Raw genomic sequence first — 27739 nt, forward strand, 5'->3', positions numbered from 1 at the left:
GGCGCAGTGGTTAAGAATCTGCCTGCCAATGAAGGGGACACGGGTTCGAGCCCTGGTCCGGGAAGATCCCACATGCCGCAGAGCAACTAAGTCCGTGCACCACAACTACTGAGCCTGCGCTCTAGAGCCCCTGAGCCACAACTACTGAGCCGGCGTGCCGCAACTACTAAAGCCTGGCACCTGGAGCCCATGCTCCGCAACAAGAGAAGCCACTGCAATGAGAAGCCTGCACATCGCAACGAAGACCCAATGCAGCCATCCATAAATGAATAAATGAATGAATGAATGAATGAATGTTTTAAAAAACAAGGTAAAAATACAACTCACAGAAAGGGAGGACATATTTGAAAATCATTTATCTGCTAAGGGACTTTTATCCGAAGATATAAAAAATTGTTACAACTCAATTTTAAAGAGACAAATAACCCAATTTAAAAATGGACAAAGGATATGAATAAACATTTCCTCAAAGAAGATACACGAATGGCCCATGACCACAAAAAAGATGTTTGATACATTAACCACGAGGGTAATGCAAATCAAAATCACAATGAGATAGCACTCCATACGAAATAAGACAGTTATAAACAAAAAACAGATAACAAGTGTTGACCAGGATGTGGAGAAATTGGAACCCTCATATAATGCTACTGGGACTGTAAAATGGTACAGCCACCTTGGAAAACAGCTTGGCAGTTCCTCAAAAGGTTAAACAATGAGTTTCCTTATGATCCAGCAATTCCACTCCTAGGTATACCCAAGAGGAATGAAAATATTAAGTCCACACAAAAACTTGTACTACACAGGAATGTTCATAGCAGCATTATTCATAATAGCCAAAAAGTTGAAACAATCCAACTGTCAATCAACTAATCAATGAATAAATAAAAATATGGCCTATCCTTACAACAGAATATTATGTGGCAATAAAAAGGAATGAAGTGCTGATGCATGCTACAATATGAATGAATCCTGAAAACATCAGGCTAAATGAAAGCCAGTCACAAAAGACCATATATTATATGACTCGATTTACATGAAATGTCCAGCATAGAGACAGAAAGGAGATGAGTGAGTGACATGGGCTGGTGAATTTGGGGGAAACAGGGAATGACCACTAACAGATACAAGGGCTTCTTTTTTGGGGTCATGAAAATGTTCTAATGTTAACGACAGTCGTGCTGTACAAGTCTATGATCGCACAAAGAACCACTGAATTGTATCCTTTAAATGGGCAGATGGTTTGGTATGTGAAATACATCTCAATAAAGCTGTCCTACAAAATAACCAATTATCACTGCAACGGACACTACCTGAGCACAGGCACAGACAAAGTGGGTCCAATGCAGATATTTTGTTTAAGGGAGCTCAGTGTTTAAATTTCTTAACATTTAAAAGAAAACTTTTAAATAATTAGAGTGAACTCTTCATAGAACATCTAAAATAAGTCATTCATTCCTAAAAATTTAAACCCAGGTTGTTTCAGTTAAAACTTAGAACAGTGGGACAAACCAAAAGGACACAGAAGGCAGCTGACAAGGGCCAGACCCGGCACAACGTGGGCAGCAAAATACACAATGACAGCAACAGACCACAATCCATTCTGAAGAAGAAGAATCCCTGAGTCAATACTGATATAAATGAATAAATCAATGACGAAAGGAAACCTCTTCTTTACGGCAGAAATCTGCAAATAAGCACAAAAGGAGATGATGGGATCAGAAAAATCACCAATGGGCAACGACCGCACCAGCTGTTTCAGGCCAGGAGTACCAAGGGATGCTAGAACTAATGGTTGAAATTTTAGGAGGAACAGGATATTTATATAAAGTATAACACCACAAATCATTTATTAATTACAAAAAGAAACAGCAACTTTACAATGGAAAAACCTGGCACACACCACCTTAACCAAAAGATCAAAGAGAAACCGCCCCGCTCCCCGCAAATGGGACAAACTGGATCACACTCCTCCTGACATAAAGGAACCACTACTCAGTAGTCCTACGAAAATGAATAACCCAGAACTATCAGGAGGGAACATCCAACAGACCCAAACTGAGGGGTATTTTTTTAAAGTAATTGATCTATACACATCAAATATGTCAAATTCATGAAAGACAAAGAAAAGCTGAGGAGCTTTCCAGATCAAAGATGACTTAGGACAACTAAATACAAAGTACTGAAAACAGTTACAAAAGGTATTAGTGAGACAACTGACAATATTTGAATATGGACTGCAGATTAGATAATAACAATGTGTCAACATTAAATTCTTGGTTTTGAAAATCATACTAGAGTTTTGTAAGACATTCTCCTATAAGAACCGCAGTGCAATTTGAAAATTCTTGATCACAAGAAAACAAACAGTGAAGTACTCAGAGGTATATGGGTATAATGTCTGCAAGTGCGCTCAAATGATTCAGAAGAAATGTGTTTAAATATACACATACTGTCATACAAACGCACGTACACGTGTGTGTGTGTGTGTGTGTGTGTGTGTGTGTGTGTGTGTGTAATGAGAGACAGAGACAGGAAGAGTAAGAAATGGGACAAAATGTTAACAGCGGGTGAATCTTGGTAAAGGGCATACGGCAATTCTCTCAACTACCCTTGTAGTATTTCCTGCATGCTTAAAATTACTTCAAAATAAAAAGATACAAAAAAGATAGCAGATTACAAAAATTATGAATAGGAACTGATACTGGTAATTTAACACAGACTCATTTAACATACTATTCTAAATGATCAAATAGATGTGATACAAAGCACACAACGTATTTTTTACAAGGTCTACCTGCTATTCTGTCTATCCTAAAAGACAAATCGTATTTTAAAAAGACATCAACTCAATATATTAATTAAGTTAAATATGATCATTAGACCTTTTTCAAGGTATAAGACTAAATAATTGGGACTTCCCTGGTGGTGCAGTGGTTAAAAATCCGCCTTGCACTTCAGGGGACAAGGGTTCGATCCCTGGTCCAGCAAGAACCCACATACTATGGAGCAACTAAGCCCATACGCCACAACTAATGAGTCTGCGTTCTAGAGCCCGCAAGCTACAACTACTGAGCCCGCATGCCACAACTACTGAAGCCCGCGTGCCTAGAGTCGGTGCTCTGCAATAAGAGAAGCCACGACAATGAGAAGCCCGTGCACCACAATGGAGAGTAGCCCCCACTCGCTGCAACTAGAGAAAGCCGCGCGCAGCAACGGAGACCCAACGCAGCCAAAAATTAATTAATTAATTAATTTAAAAAACTAAATAATTATTGAACTCCTTCCCAGCTTATTGAACAGCAGATCAGCAAGTAATCGCCAAAATTAGAAATTAGGGCAGAATTGGGTTCCCTGAAACTAGTTTTCTTTGTTAGCACTGACAACGCAGCTTCATTTAATTCCATTGCCATATTCTTGTCCTACACTTAAGCTAATCCACTTAAAGGAAGGAATGCTTAACTGTAGCTGTTACCCAACAAATGGCTGCGGTAGGAACACATATAGGCACAAAGAAGCTCACTTGTAAGCCATGAAACAGAACATTGTACATCAAGAGCAAGATCTACTTTTCTTTAAACGATGAATTCTTTCCTTCAGCAACACTGTAGTCCTGCCTATCATTTTTAGATGACAAGTTTTCCAAAGCTTTATCTACATGCTTTATAAAAATATTTTATGTGTGTATCTTTAGACAAACTTTGTTTCCAAACTCCCAGAGCACTGTTTCCCTTTACAAAACAGTCACTTTTCAGCCAACTGAATTTTCCCCTAAAACAGAGACTTTAAAATTGGCTACAATATATGCAGTGTAACTTTCCTTGATTTTCCCATATATAATTAATGTTTTGATAGCTCCATATGGCCTGTTACTTTTTAAATCTGTCTCAAAGTTTTTCAACATCTTTTTTTTCCCTAACAAAAACTAGAGCAAAAATTAGATAGCAAAACACAAAGGGGAAAATTTTTTAAAAGCAAACCTAAGAAAATATGTGCCTCTTACCAGCCAAAAGGAATATACTGAAGATATAAAATTGACTATTAGCAGAAGGAGGATTAGCGACTAGGGTAGAAGGGGGCATGACTAGCCTCCCTGTGAGCTCTGCCCTGCAAGGCAGCCACTCACCACGACCGCCTCTGAGAAAGAACTGAGAACTCGGGGCTCCCGTCAGAGACCTCGCACCCTACATGGCATCTTACAACTCATTTTCTATTACATGAATTATTAGCTTGAAAACAGAAGAAAGAGTTACACCCCGCTCGTGCCCCCTTAAAAACCTCACAGTTTACAGCCCAGGTAATTAGCTCAGATATGTGTCGGTGAGTGCAGGGCTCCCGGCTCATCCTCATCTCTCAAGTGGCTGGATATCTATGTCCTATTTGCTTATCATCTGCCCTTTTCTCCTAAATAGACCCCCACCGCTGTCCTCCTATTAACAATACCTAGAACAGGTTAAAGTAAACTTCCCGTAATTTCCTATACCATAAGCAGTATACCAGATCAAGAAGAAACAGCACAGCACAGCAAGCTGAGGAGGAGACTTCAAGGAGGCTACCAAGAGCTCAATAAACAGGAGCTAACTCCTGAGTGTATTTTAAATGTATTGTTTCCTTCAATTCACTCAACAATCCATATCCTCATTTTACATTTGGAGAAACTGAGACTCAGAGACGTTAAGTAACCTGCCTGCGATTGGCTGAACCTTGAGCCTGGATCTGTGTGACTCAACTATGATACATACGGGCAGCCCACCGTACATGACTGCTTTTAATCTATCAAGGTAGCAATGTTCTAGAAAAGCAAATCATAAACTCTGAACTAGAATTCCATTTCTAACACAAATTTCTCCACTTTAGTAAATGATAAAAAGGTAGACACTTTGTATCTATAATATAACCTATTTAAACTTAATTTGTATTCCTAATAAATAACCTGCTAGAAATGGAATTTTCCTATTTTTATACTGGGAACACTCTCCGAAGGGTAAACATGTTACTACCTTATTATCTACACTTGAGCAACTGTAATCCACAAAGATCAAATAGAGAACTCCAAGCCCGCCTTAAGGAAAGTCAGTCAAAATCTGAATGGAATTTACATGTTACAGGAGAAAATGATTCCGTTTCTTGGTAAAATGCACTTCCCACCTTTTTCCCTTCCCTTCCTAAGGCATACTCCTATCCCTTGGTTAGCAACAGCCCAATGACCCACCAAATGTTTCCATTTATTCAACCCTCTTCTACAAAGTTATGAATGAAATTGAAAATTTTCTAAGTACTCTACTGCATTGTGGTATTATAAAATAAAGTAAAATTCCATTTCTAAAAGATTCTTATTTTCTTTCAAACAACATGTTTCATAAATCTGCAGAGATAAAGTACTTTTAGCCATAATTAATTCAATCTACGAAAGTGACTACACATAAACCGTTCGGTTGTTGAAAGGATATAGTTTGGAGGAAGGAAGTTCCAGCTCAGGACTTGGTTGGCGAGGGCCAGGTAGCGCTGGAACACGGATGACATCTGGGCGCTGAGGTGCTCCCGCCTGCTGAATTCCTGCAGGACTTCCACCGTCAGCAGGAAGATCTGACGGAGGTCTTCTTCCTGCAGTAAATTAACCACACGTGTTTTTGTATCTAAAGCTCATTCAAGATATGTTCCCTTTTAGAACCATAAAACAAAACAAACAAATAAAAACCTTAAAGCTTCCAACAGAAAATATCGCTTCTTCAAGGACATCTTCCATTTTTAGGCCTGCTTTTTACGTTACAGTGATGCCGGTCTGAATACATTTACCGTCACATAAATGCCACTCCCTAGAGAAGCAGGTCTTGACGAGCCCGACAGAGCTGAGGGCTCAGCAGCTTCAGTGGGAGCCCTCGGATTGAAACCAGTGCCTTCACACAACTTTACTTCAGAGCCAAACAATACACACGAAACAAAGAGCCCACACCATCTGCAATAACACTGAAATACACAGCCCTCTCTGGCATATAGCCAGGCCTATTTTTAAGGCCAGCGGAGTCCCACCAATTGAATTAGTTCTATCTAAACACAATAAGAACAAAATTAATAAGCTAAGGGTCTTAATAGTAGCATTTCCTTTTTAAGACTAGAATTAAATAATCTTAAACCGTCAACGATGTCCACCATACCTATCGCTTTACTATATCCTGTGAAATCACAACGCAAACCTTCAAGTATAGGCTATTGTTCAACTAGATAAAAGCAATGTCCTCACTCCATTAGCAACAAATTGAGTGAAAAGTGAGTGATCTAATAATTAAAACACAAGAACAAAAATACTGGTACCTGAAAAACTCTTTTGCAGTTGCCGTGGAACTCCATACTCAGTCCAATGTTGCTAGTTTTACTTGAACTTGAGAATTCACTCAATAGTGCAGTTAGAATAGAACAGGCCAGAGTTTGCTGTAATTATTTGACAACAAATCATTGTGAGGCATTATTTTCCCGATGCTTTGTTTCAATACAATATTTGTTCAAACATAATGAAACATTTTTATCTTTAGATCTTCCATGGTATCTTGAGATCTTATACCTACCAGCCAGAAAGTCAGATATGACAAGATAAAGATTAGCTCTCCTTTCCCAGTGGCCTTGGGACTGTTTAGTATTCCTCCTCACTCCAGTTACACAAACCTATCTGAGACCTGAACTCAGGACACACTCCTGAGTACTCCTACTAGTACTCAACTACAGAGTGTAAATGATATTTTAAGATGATCAGTATTTAACATATCATTTCATTGAATTCACACAACAATCCCTATCCCCATTTTACATTTGAAAGAAGTGAGATTCAAAGGGCAGGTAATTCGGGCCAGCTGAGATTTGAACCCAGGTCTGTCTGACTCTACGTTCTGATGTCTGTAAAATGTATTTCCAAATAGATGAAAAGTGAAACGGATTTTATGGTCTCCAAAACATTAACCACGTAGTACTCCCAAGTTTTTAAAATTGAAAATGACGATCTTCCTTCTCAATGGCTGTATCCAACAAGCGTCTACTCTCAACTCGCTGCTTTTATTCATGGACTATTCAGAGTCAAGGTGCCATGATGGGGCTGATACAAATTATTCTGGCAAGTTTCCAAGGGTTACAGAGAAATATGCACATACCTCTGAGCAACCGAAAGATTAAAGTCAAGATGATACTATTTATGCAGCTTATACGACAGCTGAGCACGGTCCTACCCGCCCACCAACTGCAACATCTTTGCTCAGAAATGCTTCTGATGTCAGTACCTTGACCTTACAGATGCTTATCTTGGCAAATCTTAGCAAATATACATAAAATTAAATTCCTAAAGATTAGCATGAGTTGATATTTGTTGAAGATGAATGATGGTTACATAGGTGACCAACAGACTATTTGTAGTATATCTGTATATTTGTGTATATGTCTAAAACTTTCCTCTAAGAAAATGTAAAAAAGAATTAAATTCCTATTTGCCTCAGTCTTAACTAGGGTAAGTATGATGTATAATTAGCAATTATGATGGCACACTAGCCCAGAGACTCAAGCAGTTTCTCAGACTTTTCCACACCAAGAAGCCCTAACAACACACAATACGTGCAAATACCCTTGGGAATCCGGGGGTATACAGACAGGGCTGTGTTCAACAGTAAGTCCTCTGACTATAGCTCCTTTAGCTTAAACACTCTCTCTCTCTCTCTCTCTCTCTCTCTCTCTCTCTCTCTCTCTCTCTCTCTCTCTCTCCCCCCATCTCTCTCTGTAATTGTACTTCAAAATATATTGATAAAAAAAAAAATATATATTGATACATCTGTTTTAACATTACAATGTCCCCTTTTACCCAATTTTCAAGAAAAGTGTGTAAGTTCAACTGCCTTTGCATGGACCCAGGCACAAGGAGGAAGAAACCAAGCATTGAAGAGCCTCTTACAGAGAAACAGTTTATCACATACTTCATCTTACAGTTGAAAGAGACCTTAGAAACACATCAAGTACAATCGTTCACTTTTTTAGTTAACAAAATTGTATTTTAAAAAATGGCTTTCTTTTAAAATGGTGATTAATGACCAAAGTGCCAGCAATCAAAAGTTCAGATACATTTAAATACCGTTGGGATCAACCATGAACAGTTTTTAAATACAGCTAGGCTTTGGTGGGGAAAGTGGGTAGTATTAAATTCAAATTAATGAAATTCAAAAGGAAAAGTTAACTTACAAGGATCTACCATGATGCATTACAAGACCATATGATCCTGAAAACAATCTTTCCCCATATTTTTTGCTCTTCTCCTACCCTTTCTAAATAAGACTTCAGTGAACAGGACACTATGAACAGATACCTAAATGTTTAAGAAAATGCGTCTTACTAAAAAAAGGAAACTAATTTTGGAATCTCAGGTGAGATAATCAATCTACTGAAAACAGAATTCATGCACAACTTATACAAAAACATGCAAGCTGAAAAGAACCCAGGAGCACCATCAAACACAAACTTATCGTTCTTACCAATAAATTATCTATAGTAGTTTTGCACAAGTAATTTAGCCACAAATTGTTTTTTAGTGCCAAACTATATTCACCACAAAACAACATATTTTTAGACTATGACCATATTTAAATTTTTAGTAACACAACTCTAATTAATGATTGAAGCCAACATGTACTCACAATAAAGCTTTATTTTTCTGTGAAATAAACACTTCCTAGGATTACAAGCATATGTTTGTGGTCAGTGAGCGCAGAAAAGGGCAGGAGCAGTGAAAAGGGACAAGCTTTTTGAGGTTACTACTTAGGAAAAGGAAGAGTTTTTAAAAGTAAAAGCCTCAGCAGACAAACAAGGAGCCCTCGGTGGGATGGGACTGCTTTTGAGATGTAGCAATAAAGACATCCCACCACAGCTACAAACTTCACGACAATGAAGTACAAATTCACCCATAAAAGAAAGTGTGTTCTTAGTGCATAAGTATGAACAAAACACATTCTTATTGTGGAATTAGCTTGTTGAACATAAGAATATTTTGTTTTTAAATAACTTTTTCTTCCTACAAAAATAACCATCCATAGGTTACTACTGTAATATTTGTTTACAGCTTTCCAATTTTGAAATGCAGTTATACATTATTTATTACAATACCATTACTATTAACCCAATGTACTGTTTTGTATTCTACTTTTTCCACTTTCCACTTATGAAATAAAAGGACAAATTTTCCAAAACAAGTGTCTCCTTACCAAATTTACCACTCAAAGACTTAAGAAATACATAAAAATAAATTATGCAGCATGGTTTGTGGTAATGCCAGAAGTCAAATGTCCTGGCCTTGACCCACCTAAAATTACCAGCTTTATAAGAACTAAAATTCAGTAAGATATTTTCATCATTAAAAGATAACCAAACAGTTTAATTGCTCCTTAACCTGGAAGCCCTGAAAGGATTTGAGATTAGCATCATAAACATTAATTATAGGGAAATCCCTGGCGGCCCAATGGTTAGGACTTGGCACTTTCACTGTCAGGGCCCGGGTTCGATCCCTGGTGGGGGAACTAGGATCCCACATGCTGCATGGTGTGGCCAAAAAAAAAAAAAGAAGAAGATTATACTACTGTGGCTCAGAGGTGCTAATTAAGAAATTCCTGGAGAATGATGAATAGGAAGCACTGATTGTACATTAAAAGAGCAAAGCACTCTGCACAGATCAGCAAAGCACTTCTCCCTATTCACAGAGGAATCAAGCACACACCGTGTGTCTAAGACGCATTACCCGATACGTTTATTCTCACTAACATAATTAAATCTCACTAACATAAAGTGACTTGCGGAGCAGGGGCACTGAGACAGCTAGGGAAGCTCCTTCTCGGGACAGAGAAATGGAGGAAGGAAGCGGGGGAAAGGCACCCACAAGTTCTTGTCGTCCTTACCCTTGTGGACGTTCCGTCTGCCTGCTTCACACTCTAGGTGTCAGGGGTCACCCCGAGTGTGTTACCTCTTGACCCCCCTCCCTCCCCCGACGGACCAGTGCCTCCAGGGCTGCCTCTGCCTCAGGCAGGGCTGGATCTTATTTCTGTACTAGAGATGGTGATGCCAATACTTCAGAGGGTCGGAGACAAAACCTGTGGTGGGTACTGCAGAGAGGTGAGTCTCAATGAAACCAGCTGAAAGGTGACGGACTGACTAGTAAGCAGCATATATGGGGTTGTAACACTGAAGTTAACAGGGATGAAGCCAGTATAGAGTACCATTAGTACAAATCTTAGACTTCCAAGCGGCTCACGTGGCAATGCTTCTCCAGGATCATGAAGAATTCAGGTAGTATCTTAATTTTCCAAATGTAGCAAGCAAACACTTTTAATGAAACTTCCTTCATGTAAAATTTTCCAAGAGAATCATTTCTAAGGCAATGATTACATGACGTGGTGACAAGGAGAGCACCTGGACTCTGCTGAAACACACAGGGCAGGGCTCCCAGCCTACGACACTTGGGGGCAGAGCCCCAAGCCCCGATGCGCGTCTGCCCACCGCTCTGCCCAATCACTCTGTCTGTGCCTGTCACTCGCTGCTGCTGGCCACTGGACCAGCACTAACAAGCAGTCCCAAAGTGACAGCTTTCATTTTCAGTAAGTCAGAAACCAAACAATAATCGTTATCACAACTATCTCCCAATAAATTCTGAGTAACAACACTCTGCAGTCTCTTTCAATAGTGCAGAAAAAGAAGTCAGAAAATCTGCGCTCTGAGAGTCCAAGATTTACCACTTCAAGTAACTGAGAGCAAACCACTTCATCTACCTGAGCCTCGATTTTCTTATCTATGAAAAGGGCTATTACCCTGCACACTGCAGAATTCACACGATTGTCCTAACCTTCAAATCAGATAACGCAACAAAAAGTACTATGTAAATGTAGCAGGTTCTGATAAGATATAAGGTGAAGCGGCAACAGTATTCTCATCCTTATCATAAAAAATAACCTATTTCGGGGGCTTCCCTGGTGGCGCAGTGGTTGAGAGTCCGCCTGCCAATGCCGGGGACACGGGTTCGTGGCCGGGTCCGGGAAGATCCCACGTGCCGCGGAGAGGCTGGGCCCGTGAGCCATGGCCACTGAGCCTGCGCTCCGCAGAGGGAGAGGCCACAACAGTGAGAGGCCCGCGTACCGCAAAAAAAAAAAAACACAGAAAAAAACCTGTTTTGGCGTCTTAGTTCTTCTTGACTGTTATCTGCAATCCACCAAATTAAAATCACAAAATAAGTTATCCATTAAAAAAAATATATACTAAACTAAAGCATCACTAGAGCAATAGAGTGCATACTCACTAAACATCACCTGGATTAATAAACCAGTTTGCCTCTGTGCCTGACACGACATTAACACAAGGGAAGGCAGAAAATGAATAAATGATGTGCTCCCTATTTTTTTTCCCTACTGATGAATTTCAAAGAGAAAAGTTAAATATGTAAAACAAGTAGAAGAAATTCAATGAGGTCTCGAGGTTATGAAAGAGTCTAATATGTTTTCTTTCACTGAAGTACTAAAAAATCACAAGTTAATTCACTGGCTAACAACTGAAGTAACTGCTGTCTTCGCATTAAAAATCTTTCAGCAGAATTCTCATTTCCAGTAAAAGACACTAATTTCATGACAGTGGAAAAACACCCTTCAGAGACAGTTTGCCTTACTCTCCAGCCTACTGTCACAAGAACAAGATACTCAAACACTAACTCCAGCTGACAAAATAAAATACTCTTGTTCAGAGAGAGGACTGTCTCTTATAATAGCCTGGCTCTTACCCCAGGAGCTTTATTACCAAGAATAAACTTTATGAAAGGTTGCCATACATAAAGCAGACTTCCAGCTGCTCCTCTAAGCAAACATCAATGAGACTTGTGATAAGAGAGATTAAGTTGCTATCACGTCCGGGGCCGCACTGCAGCACACGGGGAATTTCTCACCCTCTTCTCTCTAGCATGGCAAAGAGGAAGAAAGGAGGCTTAAATGATGCGTTCAACAGCTTTAAAAGTGACTTAAATAGGCCTACTTCTTTCAAAGGAACTAAAACAAACATGCAATAGGTTAAAAATTTAGCTTAAATGCTAATTAAAATTAAAAATTTGACCACTTTCTTTGGGAAGTGAAGCCTCTGTATGTATCCCTCTGAGGTCTAACACCACTGCAAAGCAAGGTGAAGCAGCCACAGAGGGAGGACAGCCTGTGCACAAACTGGAGCAGACAGCACAGAACGTAAGAGCCGCACGAGCACTGTCCCTCTGAGAGGACATCACGATACACAGAAAACTGAATGGGGCTACAAAATACAATCTCCACAGGAAATCGTTTAACTCATAAATATCTACAGAGAACAAAGACCATAAGATACTTCTCAGAGCGTTTAAAGGAAAGCTAATATGTTGGTTATATATTTTTTAAATACTCAATTAGTTTCCGTCCATGGATAATAGTATAAATACTTTCTTCTGATTTTCAACACTTGAAATATTATTTGATAGAAAGAGATGACAGTTCATGTCCTAAGATTCTATAAACAAAGGGCTGTGAAACCACTAACTAGGGACATAAAACAAACATTCACTGAATGCTTACTAAATGCACTTAATATTGTCTTTCCTCTTCTGGGCCTGGATATTACCACATTTATTCCACGTATTAGTAAATCACCACCTAGAGAAGTTAAACAATTTTTCAAGTTAAGTAGGTAGTAAATGGCAGAGCTAGGATTTGAACCTAAGTGTAAATCCAAAATCAAAATCTGTGTTGTATCATGTTATCCTGCCCCTAAACTCATTTAAACATGCATACTTGACTAGCATGATGCTGGACCAAAAAATACACTCTTAGAAAGCAAGCAGGAAAGCCAGACTACATACAGTTCCCAGTCAATTAGGGTTGATTGGAAGCATCATTCTAGAAGATGTGCAAGGGTAAAGTTAGTCACCTAACTTAATAATTCATGAGGTCAACCCTTTCTTTCATCCAAAAAAAAACCAGAGTCAGTCCTCTCTTCCTTTCAAATATCTCTTAAAATCACCTTTATAAAGAAAGTTTCTAGCCAACATTGTATCAATATTCTGATTTTACCATTTTACTTTCTTATCAAAGTTTTAAACCTCTCTCCCACTGTTATGCATGTCTCTGAGACTAAGAAAATCTTAAGTAAATTCTTGAAGCGCTCCCACAAATTCTTAACAGTCTGAGAAGAAGACAGAGAGGAAGATAGATTAAAATGTTTTACTGGTCTGTAACCTCTAACCTCATTTTTTAGACCTGCTGAATGAGCAGGAATGGCTCCAGGCAGGAATTCTGAACTTGCCATATAAACGCAGGAATGCTTTCTGAGTTGTGTTTTCAGTGTGGTCACCAAAATAAATTCATCCAGCAATCTTGAAATTAAATTCTACCCCCCGCTACTGACTTCTTACCGCTACAGAAGTTCTCAACCCTGTTAGCAGAAATTCAACTTTAAAAAACTCTTCCTGCTTTGGAATATTTCACGAGGATATTAAATTTATCCACTCCCCTCAAAGTGTATGTACTGTGAACAGAGCAAAATCCTCTCTAACTAGACAGCTACATCTGTTCCAATCATTCTCAGAACATCAGTTATTTCAGTGGCTCAAAAAAACCAATTGCCAGGTTGCAGTGGGCCTACTTTTTATGGTGGGTCAAATTACCCAGGGGAGAGGAAGCGGAGAACACAATTCCCGAGTGTGTGCTCATTCCTGAGGGGCCAGGGCTCCGGATCCTTCGGCATCCGGCTGCCAAGAAGCTACTCGTGGGGGTGAGAACAGACTGTAGAAATCCTACCTTAATACTGAAACCCCAGTCAACATGATCACCCAACTACAATCATAAAAGCAGAGATCCCAGAGTTGCTGCTTAAGTTCCTAAAGTTTAAATCCTGGTCAATCCAATGAGCTGGACTCCTTCACTGCAGACTGTCAAGTGAAACAATGTGTCACCTGACACATTACGAAGAGAGCCAAAATGATGAAGAGTAACTTGATTTAGAGCAGTAGGGGCTGGGATAATATTTCCGAGTAGCAGCCTCCGTTCCAAGCCTTTTCCCTACGAGTTCTGGCTAGTCAGACCACCACTTGATTTTCCCTTGACCAACAGTGACGTCCCCGTTGGACTGCGCACACGGCCATTAGTTAGGCAGGAAATGCTAACAGAAATCCACGGAAATGTAAGACTACGGATGTACTGACACAATGAATGTGGGCAGCCCTGAAGCATCAGTATCTCGAGAGCAAAGCTCTTCATCAGAAATGGGAGACTATGTCTACCAATAGAGAGAATTTTGAGAGCATATAGGTTATTATTAGTAAAAAGTAGCTTCCCAATCATTTTCACCTCAAAACATTGTAAATGGAATCTTATCTGGGGACTATTTTCAACAGAGCTCCTCGCTATATAAAACAAAGCCAAAATAACTCATAAAACGTAATGATTGGGCTTCCCTGGTGGCGCAGTGGTTGAGAGTCCGCCTGCCGATGCAGGGGACACGGGTTCGTGCCCCGGTCTGGGAAGATCCCACATGCCGCGGAGCAGCTGGGCCCGTGAGCCATGGCCGCTGAGCCTGCGCGTCCGGAGCCTATGCTCCTTAACAGGAGAGGCCACAGCAGTGAGAGGCCCGTGTACCGCAAAAAAAAAAAAAAAAAAAAGTTATGATTCAAACATGCACATCTTCGAAGTTGTTAGTTTTAGATAAACAATTAAATTTTAGAATACTAAGATTAAGTGTTAAGAACATAAAATTAGACCTTTAGATATTAAAGTCTCTAGACTACATGGTCCAATATGGTTGCCATTAGCGACATGTGGCTATCTGAATTCAAATAAAATTTAATTAAGATTATATAAAATTAAAAATTCAGTTCCTTGGTCACACAAGTCACATTTTAAACACTCAAAATCAGCATATGGCTAGTGCGGTCCCACACATTGGAGAGGAAAGATACTGAAAACTGCATCAACACAGAAGGTTCTACTGGACAGCACTACTCTCGGAAGAAACCTGCCACAAAAATGACATAGAACACAATATCTACACAATCAATAATGAAAACACATATAGAAACATTCTGTATCTTGATTGTGTGACTGTTCACTGGTACACAGAACTGTCACAACTCACTGAAGTGTATATTTTCAATGGACGCAGTAACGTATGTAAATTACTCCTCAATAAAGTTGATAAGGAAAATTCCAAAGGAAAAACAAAAAATACCTAGGGTAGATACAGGAAATCCTGACAACTTGCTCATTTATTCCTTCGGTGGAGACCCTGCTGGGTCACTCCCAGCAGAGTGGAGGGCAGACAGCAGGAGCGGGAAGGTGAGCACACGTCTGTGTGGCGAGGAGAGACCCAGACACTGTGAAAGGGAAGGGACGGTGCGCGCGGTCCTCCTAAAATGACCACAGCACCCTAACTCACACCACAAACAACCTAAAATCACACCACACGCCGAGGGCCCACTGAAGACACCAACCATACAGAATCGTAAGGGGTACAGCCTCACAGATATCTTTCAAATGATTAAAGAAACTGGGAAAGTGAATAGACTACCCAAAATATTTAAAGATTTAATACCTGAGAATCAGAAGAGCCAAGACTGGCACAACACTGTAAATCAACTGTAATTCAATGAAAAAAGAAAAAAAAAAAAAGAAGAGCTAGGTATTGCCAACCCCAATTCAACATGAGTTAAATCTCACCCAGCTGATAAAAGTCAATGGTTCCAGCCAACAACCACAGCTGATCAGTAACACCAGCTCCAGCTCCTCTGGCCTCTGACAGGGCGGCCACAACCCGTCACCCTCCCAGCTGACCGGTTCTCACAGGCAGACAGGAGATGGAGAGGGGAAAAACCAACCAGGCTTCCCAGAAAACTCAGGAAGCTGACAGTCACACCTGGTAGTCATGGCATACCTTGGCCTATTAGTATTGCAACATTTAAGAATTTTTATGTCAGATATCATTTTATATTTTATTCACATTTCCATTATCACTAGCACTTGTCAAAGGTTTATTAAAAATAGGGGGAAATGTTCAACAGAAGGGAAATGGTTAAGAATATTATGGTACATTAGCTTGTAATATTTGACACCATTAAACAGGATTACGAAAACCATACGAGGTTTATGAACTTATGATGACTATGAACACTGGCAACATAAAAAACAATGAAATGAAAAAGCAAAGTATACTGTATCTACAGTACGTACACATGTAAAAAACGGACTAGAGGAAAACATGAACAAATGGAAATTGCTTGATTTCTTAGACTGTGCCTTTTTTCTTTTATGTAGATATCCATTACTGTTGCTATAACGGTATTTGCGTAATACAAAATAAAACTTTTAAGTATTTACGAATAGTTAGCACACTTACCACAGTGGGGTTGCCACTACTTATCAACTGGCTGACTTCATGAAAAATGCTTTTGCAGTCAATTGATTTATCTAATGATCCTCGTTTTACAATTACTGCTACTGCTAATAGAATCTGTTCCCGAACATACTTTTGGAGGCTGTAAAACATAAAAATCATTGTGAAAACTTTTACACAAATCCAACATAAAAATACTCCCCAATTTCTCACTGTGCCTGCAGCTGCTGACAGCACGGCTCACATCTGAGGTAGCGTGCTCCTGGTTATGCGCTGACTCCACAGCCAGAGACCTGGGTTCCAATCCACACTCCAGTTATTACTGGCTATGTGACCCTGGGCAAGACCGTTCACACTCAGAGCCTCAGTTTTCTCACATGTCAAATGGGGATAACAGTAACAGGGCTGTCACAAGAATTACATATTCTTAACACTGCACCCCGTGCACACTAAGCGCTACGTGAGTGTCAGCAGCTCCGGGTGGTGTTATCAGTTCACTAAGCCAGATGAACATTCTACCAGTTAAGAGCCACATTCGGACCTAATCTCCATCTCCAACCAGCAGTATCATCTTAGATCCATTCCCTTTAACATGGAAAGGCAACATGCTAGCTAGCCAAGATACAACATTATGGAAACATACACGCTCTTCTAAACCTTTGTAAATGTTCATATCTAATGTTCATATCTGTCCCTCAGTCTGGTGGCAGAAGCACCCACCTCAGATGGAGACCTCCTACAAAGGGCCATTGGGCCACAAGGGCACACGGATTTAACTGCCTTTTCACAACGGTTTCTTAAAAAGAAGGCTCAGAAAACATAATCCTAAACTATAATCCAGCCTCTAGAATGCCGTACAGATACAACCACCACATGCCCTTGGGATAAAACCCCAATTCCCTAACACGGCTTATAAGCAGTGGGTCCCATCCCAGCCTTCCTGGGGTACTCCCAATTTACCCGCTGTCCAGAACAATGATGAATAGTGCTTTCTTTTACTCTGAAAGGTGTCCCCATTTGGACATAAACGATATGGCCACCCACTTCTAATTAGGGCCCTTCATGGCCAGGGATCTGCTCCCCTCTCATCGCAGCCCCTCCACGCACTCTCATGACCACAGCTACACCAAACCTCTTTCAGTTCCTGGCCTGTAAATGCCACTCTCTGCACGTGGCTGGTCAGTACACAGAAGGGCTCCCTCACACTTCACACAACACGAAGCGCGCCGCGCCGAGCATGCTGCTGTAGTCCCACAGAGAAGCACGCCGCCTGCTGCATAACACGCACTCACCAGACATTCATACAAACGAACGAACGTGTCTCGCTCTGTCAAGAACGAAAAGTATTCCTTCAAAACAGACTTGAAGCATTCACTAAGTGAATAAAAGCAAAGATCCTACTGTGTGCAAGAGTGTGACTTGACCAAAGGGAATATTCGTACTTTTGAGGGGACACGATAGTTTCAAACACACTGACTGCTACTAGAAATGTACATAAAGCTAGCTTTAAACATTGTTACTGGCAAAAATTATAAATTACTAGGAAAATAAATAATAATACCCAACATTTATTGAGTGCCTATGACCTGTCTTTATATAAACTAACTTCACAAAAATTAGTACACTTAATCCTCACAATCTTTTTAGTAAAGTACTATCAGTACTGTTATTCACTCCATTTAATAATCAGAAAATTAATGCACAGAGAGGTTAAATAATTTGCCCACGGTCATGGAGTTAAGTGGCAGAGGGGGACTCACAGCCCCTTTCTCAACCACTATGCCATACTGCCTTTAAAAAAGTGTGCCCTGGTGGCCCAGTGGTTAAGACTCTGCACTTCCAATGCAGGGGGTGTGGGTTTGATCCCTGGTCAGGAAACTAGATTCCACATGTCATGCAGTGTGGCCAAAAAATAAAATAAATAAAAATTAAAAAGTGTACCCTGCATTTCACTCTGTGCAAATTTTAATCACAATTAGGAGGAAAAAATAGAAAAGGAAAACTTCCATGCATGCAATGGGAAGTAGAGAACATTACGTACTTAGTATTCTACAGTATAGAATACTGTATTCTACAGTATTGTAGCATTCTACCCATGCAGAGCACCAAAAGTTTTAACTTGACTCTAATCCATTCATCGGACATTCTACAAGATTAAAATGTCTGTGTCATGAAAGACAAAAAACAGGCAGAATTATTCTAGATTAAAAGAGACACAGGGCTTCCCTGGTGGCGCAGTGGTTGAGAGTCCGCCTGCCGATGCAGGGGACACGGGTTCGTGCCCCGGTCTGGGAAGATCCCACATGCCGCGGAGCGCCTGGGCCCGTGAGCCATGGGAGAGGCCACAGCAGTGAGAGGCCCGCGTACCCCAAAAAAAAAAAAAAAAAAAAAAAAAAAAAGGAGACACAACAACTAAATACAACATGTAATCTGAGGCTAAACCCTGGATCAAAAAAGTAACCTATAAAGGAGGAAAAGGATATAAACAGCATTTTCCAGAACATTGGGAATATCAAAATATGAGGTCAGAATTATATTAAATAATATAAATATAGTAATTATATCAGGAGTATTGAGATGATCTCTTAGAAGAGACATGCTGCAGTCTTCAGGGATGTAGTATCACTGAATGCTGGCTGAGCCTCTACTAGGGAGAGGGCACGTGAGTGTTCCCAGTACTATTCCCAGTACTACTCTTTCAACTTGGCTGAAAACTTTTTTTTTCTTTTTTCCAAAATAAGAGTTTGGAGGAGTTCTCTGTGGCCTAGTAGTTAGGATTCTGGGCTTTCAGTACCATGGCCCAGGTTCAGTCCCTAGTGGGGGAACTGAGATCCCACAAGCTGCACAGCAAAAAAAAGAAAGAGTTTGGGAGACAATATATAAGTGAACTATTTCAATGTGGAACCCTACAATCAACTCTAAAACAACTCCTGAATCAAAATTATTACAGTGAGATGATTCTGGATGACACAAGAGATGACATGCATAAACACAGCCATAAACACAGCTGAAACCGGCCGAGCTCAGTGGGGGGTGGAGGTGGGGCTGTGATAAATCAGCAGCTCCAGGGCAAGTTGGTATCCACCCAAAAGGGTTCATTAAACAACGGATTAAAATGTAAATAAAGGAAGAAAACCAGCATGAAGGAGAAGAGAAAGGTTTGAAATGGGGGCAAGTTTTCCTTATTCTGTTAAAATCAGAAAAAATAAGCCACACCCTCACTCAGAGATATGTATACCTGCTCATCCCTGGAACACGCTGTCCATTAAACCTGTAATGCTAATAGGCTAAGTAACACTTGGTTTTTTCCTCTCATACATTTTTCGATATGTGAAGCACTTATTAGCACTTTACTGAGTGCAAAAGTCATGCCAGTAATTATTATTAAATATTATGAACTCAGAGGCTGTCAGTGAAGTCAGCAGGAACAAAGGTATGACAGCACGCTCGAAAGTTTTATGCATCTTTATTGCCGTCAATCAACATTCCGAATTGCCAGCATTTCTGATTATGTAACATTTTCTTCACTGAGTGTGAAACTAAGTATCTATGAAAAAAGTATTCAACGGCACAAACTGCATACATACAATGTACGCTGCCTCGTCTTAGAAGACAACTTGGAATTAAGGGGACTTTAAAAAAAAAGATACAGAGTAAATGAATTTCTCCCAAAGTTGTACGGCTAATAGTTTTCCTCATTTGTTTTTAAATCATACAAGCAATGAATACATACAATCTTGTAAATTTTTTAAACAATACGTGTATAATATAAAAAGAAAATTCACTTTCATCCCATTCCTCAAATCTGATCCCCTATCCAAAAAAAATCATTAAAGAATCTGGTACTTTTTCTTCTACAACCTTTTCAATGCACGTTTCTATGTATCGACACATATATATACATGTAACGTTTGGTTTGATAATGGTGCCTGATCTCCCCTCACCCTCCTGGCTACTCACTTACGTCTTATAATACATACCAAGAACCAAAAGAAGATCAAGTTAAGTATAAAGGATTTTCGACAGAGTCAAAGATTAACTTTTATTTATAACCAAAATCCCGGAACTAAACAACAACAAAAAACCCTAACATCGAAGCACAATCTCTTCAAAAAAAAAAAACCCAGTGACACAAGCTTAAATTAAAAAGTATTCTTTCATTAAGTCCCCAAACAACCTACAATCGTGTGTGGGTTTTTAAAATACAAGCCCACAAAGAGCTTAACCATAAATGTCAATCATTAAAAAGTAAAGGAAAAAGCATCCCAAAGGATGGCTCAGGGAAGCGTCTGGCGGCGCCTCCCCTGCGCACTTACTGAGGCCTCTGTAAGACGTAGGTTAAGAGGAATGTGCGCAGTGACTCGACGCTCCCTCTCTCCAGGAGGATCCACTCGCGGACAACGGCCTCCATGACGGCTGTGGCAGCTTGAAAGAGGACGTAGTCTACCTTACTCGTTTCTAAGGAGGAAACAGACACTTTCTTCAAACAGCAGCTCACCTTCCCCTGAACATTCTGCATTTCTTAATTTTAAAGAGAACTTTCAGACAAGGAATGAGATGGTTACCTGTTCCTTTTTTATCCAGTGACCTTTGCTCTAGCACCACAAAGAGGTTAGTTCCTCTCAGAAGACACCTCAGGCAGGTGGCAGCTAATCACCGATCACAATTTTCACAAACTTTCCTCACCTCTCTTCAACTGTTACTTCCAAAGCATGAAGAACTAAAAAATAACACAGCTTTAAAAAAAATAAAATAAAAATATAAAGCAATCAGAAAATTTCCTAAGAGATTCTCACCCTGTGCAAAACAGAACTTTGTATCAGAAAAGTATCTAATAAACTAGTCTTTGAACATTACTATCTGCGAGGAGCCATGCTGTCAAAATATGTTTGTTCAGTAATTAATTAAGCTTTCAGCAGGATGGCCCATCTCCAATAGCAAGTTCAGAAATAAACACAATCATGTTCATTATCTCAAAATGTTAAAAAAAAAAGGGGGGGGGAATCACATTTACACAAGGTGAGAAGTTCTTGTGCATTTTCTGATTGCAATACTGATCAAACTGAGTAAAATCCCAAAGCTACACTCAGAAAGATCCAGCTTTAACTAGCAAGTTACAGTATCCGAACTAAGAACTGAATCAGGAGGGGAAAAAAATAGAAAATTAACATACTGAAGAAATATTTTACATTAATTTTCTATTTTTTCTTTAATTCAGCAATACCACTACAATCAGTTTCCAAATAGCATTATCAAAAGGGAGAAACAGTCAAAATGAAGTCAAGAAAAAGCAGAAATTTTTTGAAGCTCTACAAAATAACCATCATGCGAAACCCATGCAGAGTCTGATTCAACTCCTGGGTATTTGCCAAGATCACTAGACAGGAGTGCCTGGAAGCCCGAGAAATACCTCTAGGCACAGAATAACACCTTCAAGAACTTCTCAGAAGAGTATGAAGATACAGGCAGGCACATCATTTTCTCTCCATTTCAAGCACAGATCATTTAAAAATATTACAAGTGATCTTGACACAATTTTCTATAAAAACGTGCGAGAAAAGGTATGCCTACATCAATTCCTATCACACTAGACTGCAGCACGGGAGTTTTGAACATATTAAAACTAGTAAGAGGAACCAATCTGGACCTTTATTTTTTTTTAAGTTTGATTAGTCCATGCCATCTTAACATGAATTCTAATTGAGATGGTAATCAGAACTCACAAAAATTTAGAAACCTTAAAATATAATGAATAAATAAAGCAACAGCTTCCAAAAATGTAAACCTATTATAAAAAGATGTGTTTAAAGTTCCAGGAGAAAAACAAAAAGTGTTTTATTCAAAGAGGACTGGAAACAGAAACCAGTTCTATGTATTTTGCTCACTAAGGAGAAATATGGTACTGCCTCATAAAGGTAATTCAAATCATCTCTTATTATAAACCTCTTCTTGAAAGAAAATGATGGTTGTTTGCCTATCTGTACTTTCTACTGAAATCGTAAACATTTTAAGGACCTGAAATTCTTAACCATGGATTTTAACAAGGAAGCAAAATTGTAGGGACTCATAGAATTTTAGAACTAGAACTCCGAAGATCATCTAATCCGATCCCTGCACTTGACTGTGAGAGGAAACTGCAGCCCGCGTGGCTGGGTGGTGTCCTCTGGTGACACGCGCCTTGCCCTAAGCGCAGGTGCCAACTAGACAAGGCCCAGCACATACTCCTGCTTCTCGTGAGCAAGGAAACACGCTCCTGTCTAACTCCCTGTGCTTACAGCCTAGCTTTTTTCTGCCCCCTCCCCTTTTTTGCAAGGGTCAGTAGGGGTACAATTACAGAAAGTAAATCACATTCAGAAGTTTTCAAGATACCTCTTTTCCTTAGATTTCTGTCTGGTATCAATGAAGATCTCTAAATTACTATTCCTATAAGAAACTGTCTCTAAGAATGGAGGAATCTGAAAAAAAGAAGCCAGATTCCAAAATTAAAAGTTTTCCTAACCTAATAAATTACACTTTCTCATAAAAACTGCCATTGGCCTTCATAGACTGCACTTAAACACAACAGAAATGTGCAGAAGATGCTCGCCGGAGCTCCGGAAGCCTGCCAGCGGAGGATGAGGACTTGACACACACAGGAGCCTTATTCTTGCTTCCTGCTGGAAAGATGCTCCAAATTGCAAGGTCCTTGTGCAGAACTCACAGTTCATCTAGAATTCTAATACTCTTAGGGATGATTTCCCACTGACTAGGACACTGTTTAGACGACAGTTTAGTTTAAGCCACTTTAGCAGGAAGCTTTCACTTCCTACCACAGTAACTCTTTAATAATAATTACGTAAATAAAATTCACACACATCTTGTCGGCCATCTGAATTCGAGCCAGGAAGACTAAAGCGAGAGTGAAAGTAAGGGCCAAGAGGAAGAGCACTGCGTTCTGGCTTCCGGCAACTACACTCCCCTCTCCGGCCCTGGGGCTCCTGTCCAAAGCAGAGGCAACGTAAGCTGCACAGTGACACACACAAGCACACCAACAGTAATGGAATAAGTCTCAGGCTCGTTCTGTTTTGTCTCGGCTACCTCCAAGATAAGAAACGAAAGAAATCCTTTTCTCCCTGAGAAAAGGGCAAAAGGAAGCTGCTAAGTTAGCTCCAGAAGTGCTGCACTGACCCCTCAAGGTCTGGGGGTATTTCTTTAACAAGAGCAGAATTCACAGGTTTTTTGAAGGAACACCTGACCCTATAAAACTGGTAAATTCCTAAGTGCCAAAGACTTCTGAGGCCAAGAGGTCTGAAAGTGCTCTTCTAACAAAACGCACAAGCATGCAACATGCACACGCACGCACGTCCACAAACACACAGAAAAGAGCAAAGAAATTAAAACTACAGTGAAAACAAAAGAATAAGACGAGAAAGAAATGAGATAAAATGAGAAACATAATAAAACTTAAGTTAGAAGTGGGAAGGAAGAATTTTAAGAGGCCAGAAAAGGGAAGCATCCAAGAGAAAGTCTCCCCTTCATTAGAATCTATCACCCAGACATTCTATAAAAATGACTTATAATCCCGAAATAAGAATGTGAAAATTCTGGATTGCGATCGACTGCCACGTGCATGAGAAGTCTTCTTAGAGGAATTAACCTTTCTGGGCTGGTGGCAACTGAGTAAGGAGTTAAGATTTTCTGTGAAGTTTAGATGTAAACATTAATGTAACACAAGGCTTTGCAGTACATTAATGATTATGCTTATTACACATGCACCCAACCTTTTAAACAGTTAATGTCTCAAAACCCAAACTGCTTCCAATAGCGCGGCTGGAACTAGCAATACTATTCTTTAGAAATTTTTATCAGGAAAACAAAAGTATTCTAAAACAAGCTCACATCATAACAAAGCAATAGTTCTTCATAAAATATACATACTCTAAAAAGGAAAGAGTGGTATAAACAAATACACTCTAATAACATACTTATCACTTAGATCGGGTATTTCCAGCTAGCACAGAAGGACAACTGAGTCACAGTCAGTCGGAAGTCAGATGAAACACCGCTGGGACCCTGTTTATGCAGCGAGGGCACAGCCACAAGAGCCAGACTCAGATCATCTGAGGTTTCTACATCTATTAATGCTCAGCAGTTTCAAGGCAGTAAGGATGAAGTAAGGCTCCCTTAAATTCTTAATGATGTTTAGTTTTGCTTCTTTTAATTTAACACTGAGTTATTCTCCACAAGATAACAAATTTCCTTAGTGCCAGAAGCAAATTCAACCGAGTATAAAAACAGACTACTCAAAAAAACCCGAAAAACAAAAATCCCCGCCTCATTTAGAATTAAAGGTGGTTATTAAACTGCTTCTCTAATGTAAGATCTAACTCCTGAAGGAGACAAGGCCGCCTTTACCGCCGATGCTAGCTCCGTGCAGAGGACAGAGCATTTTTCAAAGGCCATCTGAAATGAAGTAACAGGGCAATGACATTTACATGACTGTTCACAAAGTGCTTTCATATGTTACTACATCTGCACCTCACTACGACTTAAAACAGTCAAGTCCATTTAAGGCAAACGACATCATTATGCCCATTTCACAGATGAAAAAAGGGCCTGAGAGGTGAAGTGACTTCCTCAAGCTGCTTCCAGGCCGCAGGCACCCTGGCGCCCGGCCCTGCCCACTGAGCCCCACAGTCCTCGCCCCAGTCCTGAGCTGGAGAGCACTCTGCACACAGAGCTGGAATGGCAGGCTGTTTCCATCCAGAAACCAGAGTGCTGGTGGCTACGGATTAGTCTTCCTAAAAGCACAAGGATAAAAGGTCAGATAGTTTAGTTTCTAACACTCAACTAACCAATTCTGTGGTCATGGACAACTCAAATAGCCTCCTTTTCTAAGCCTTCAATATGGGTTACAAAAAAAGTGGCTCCAATTAAGAAAAACAGCCAACAATTATCAGATTATAAAATAACAATAACCAATGAAATCTCTCTTAACTATTATTGAAAAATACCTAAGAGGCAGAGAAAATGCCATCTCTGAATAAGTTATGACTTCTGTGATAATTTTTAAAGGAAAGAGATCACTTCCATACATATGTCAGACATAAGGTACTCACAAAACATTTTTTACAAGACTTAAAAATCAATGCTTCATTTTAGGACATACGATGAAGATCCTACACATAACTAACCAATATTCACTAAGCGAGCTGAGTACAAACTACATGGTTTTTAAAAAATGATGAAAAAACAACTAAAAGAAACTGTAGAAACCCCCCAAAATAATCTTAATTTTAAAACACTGGAATACGTTATAGTACATTTCCTGTAAGTGATATCATACTTGAAAACAACAGAAAAAACATTAGATTTTCCTCCCACCATTAACAGCCTTGATATTACGGTCAATAATAAAACAACTTACTGAATGTTTTATTTAAGGAAGAAAAATCCAAAGCAAAATCAGAGTTTTCTCTCTGGCTTTATGGAATATCTTTAAAGCCACTTCAGTGGAATGATTATTAATGGAAAATTATAACTGTACAAACCTGCTTATTTTTAAAGGAATTTAAAATATCTAAAGTTCAAGATAGAAAAACTAGGTATTTTTAAAGTAAACACTTACCCAAAATATGCTTGCAAACTGCAAATGGTGATTTTGATTTCCTAAATGATAAGAATATATGCTCAGCATGCTGGCGCTGCTCAGTGTTAACCATGGAAGGTGGTGCCTTGAGATTTAAAAACAAACACAAACACAGAGCACACTTGTTTAATAAGGAAGCTTGAACAATAGCAATCCTTTTACCCACAACAAGAGAAATACTTTCACTTTCAGGGGACTACGGGAGTACAAATTCTTGCTTAATTTTTCTTAAGTAACTATAGTATTTAACTTCATGATAAATATTTAAAATACAGTTTCAGGGAAAAGAAACAAATTCCTGACAAGGTTTGGATCAGAATCCTTTCAAGTTGCCTACATTTAAGAAAGATATATTTATTTAACATCTTTTTGTAATTTTTTAAAAAAACATAGCCTACTCATTGCCTTTTATTCCGAAATATACCACTCCATCTAAACTGACCAAGTTCAAATAATTTCTATTCTTCAGCCCTGGTGAAAATGAATCCAAAATTACTAAAAATTGAACTTCTAAAAACAATCCTTTAAGATAGAAATATTATCAGATAATTCTACCTCTAGTTTTCTAAAATCACTATTAAACCAGAAAAATTAGGAACAGCGAAGTTTGGAGTTTACCAAACTCCTTTCTGAATAATCAATTAATCAGCCAGAAAAGCCAGCCTTCTCTCTCAACAAAAACAGCTCCTAAAAGTCTGCTCAGGTTTTTAAATTCCATTTTGTTCTAACAGTCTTTCTTCCAAAGATAATACTCTTCTGAACAGCGCTACCTAAAATATACATTACTAAAATATACTTTCAAAGGTTATCTTTGACCTTACTGAGACCCATCTGAAGAGAAGGAGAAGAGATTGCTTATACAGCATACAGATCAAAATATCAGATTTCTCAATTTGGGAGGGGAGGGGAGGGTGAGGGGAGTTGGCAGGAAAATAAACCTTTGTTATTGTAACCAATATAAAGTGCGGAAATCATCATTTCAACTGTATTCAAAGACTCTGGAAGATGAAAAACATAACCAGGTATATTAGATTAATATTCATCACAAACTATATCAATTATGCAACATTAGTTACTCTACTTTCAGTTAAAATAGAAAAAAAAGAAGTAAATCCAAGAAAAATTAACTTTGATTCTCTTGCCTAAAGGAATTCTTATAATTAGCTAAAGCCAGTTCAGACTACTATTCCTAATGATATAGCACCCTCTACAGCTCTCTAGATAAAAATGAAAATATTTCCATTAAAGAACTACGTTAAATAGATAACAAGGATTCACTGTACAGCACAGGGAATTACGGCCATTATCTTGTAATAACCTATAATGGAATATAATCTACAAAAATACTGAGTATGGGGGCTTCCCTGCTGGTGCAGTGGTTAAGAATCCACCTGCCAATGCAGGGGACACAGGTTTGATCCCTGGTCCGGAAAGATCCCACATGCCGCGAAGCAACTAAGCCCATGTGTCACAACCACTGAAGCCTGCGCGCCTAGAGCCCGTGCTCTGCAACAAGAGAAGCCACACCGCAATGAGAAGCCCGCGCACTACAACAAAGAGTAGCCCCCGCTCGCTGCAACTAGAGAAAGCCCGCGAGCAGCAACGAAGACCCAATGCAGCCAAAATTAAATAAAATAAATAATTTATTAAAAAGATAAATAAGAAATGATAAAATCACCTAGAAAAGTAATACAATAACAAAATAAAAATAAA

At 39.4% G+C, this 27739-nt stretch overlaps 1 protein-coding gene across 6 annotated transcripts in view; it reads right to left on the reverse strand.

Annotated features, from left to right (window-relative positions):
- Positions 1-27739, reverse strand: part of XPO4 (exportin 4) — a 99034-nt gene that overhangs the window by 58204 nt on the left and 13091 nt on the right. For 3 of the 6 annotated variants that reach the window (XM_073794932.1, XM_073794927.1, XM_073794929.1), the window contains exons 2-6: positions 26006-26111; positions 20715-20856; positions 16402-16540; positions 6313-6429; positions 5451-5604 (exon numbers count right to left, since the gene is read on the reverse strand). In XM_073794932.1, the coding sequence (XP_073651033.1) occupies positions 5451-5604; positions 6313-6429; positions 16402-16540; positions 20715-20856; positions 26006-26111 (658 nt within the window). Of the gene's footprint in view, positions 1-5450; positions 5605-6312; positions 6430-16401; positions 16541-20714; positions 20857-20963; positions 21119-26005; positions 26115-27739 lie in introns of those variants that run through there. The other 3 variants (XM_073794928.1, XM_073794930.1, XM_073794931.1) reach the window with 3 other exon arrangements.

This window comes from Tursiops truncatus, chromosome 18 (assembly GCF_011762595.2).
Source record: "Tursiops truncatus isolate mTurTru1 chromosome 18, mTurTru1.mat.Y, whole genome shotgun sequence".
NCBI classification, from domain to species: domain Eukaryota; kingdom Metazoa; phylum Chordata; class Mammalia; order Artiodactyla; family Delphinidae; genus Tursiops; species Tursiops truncatus.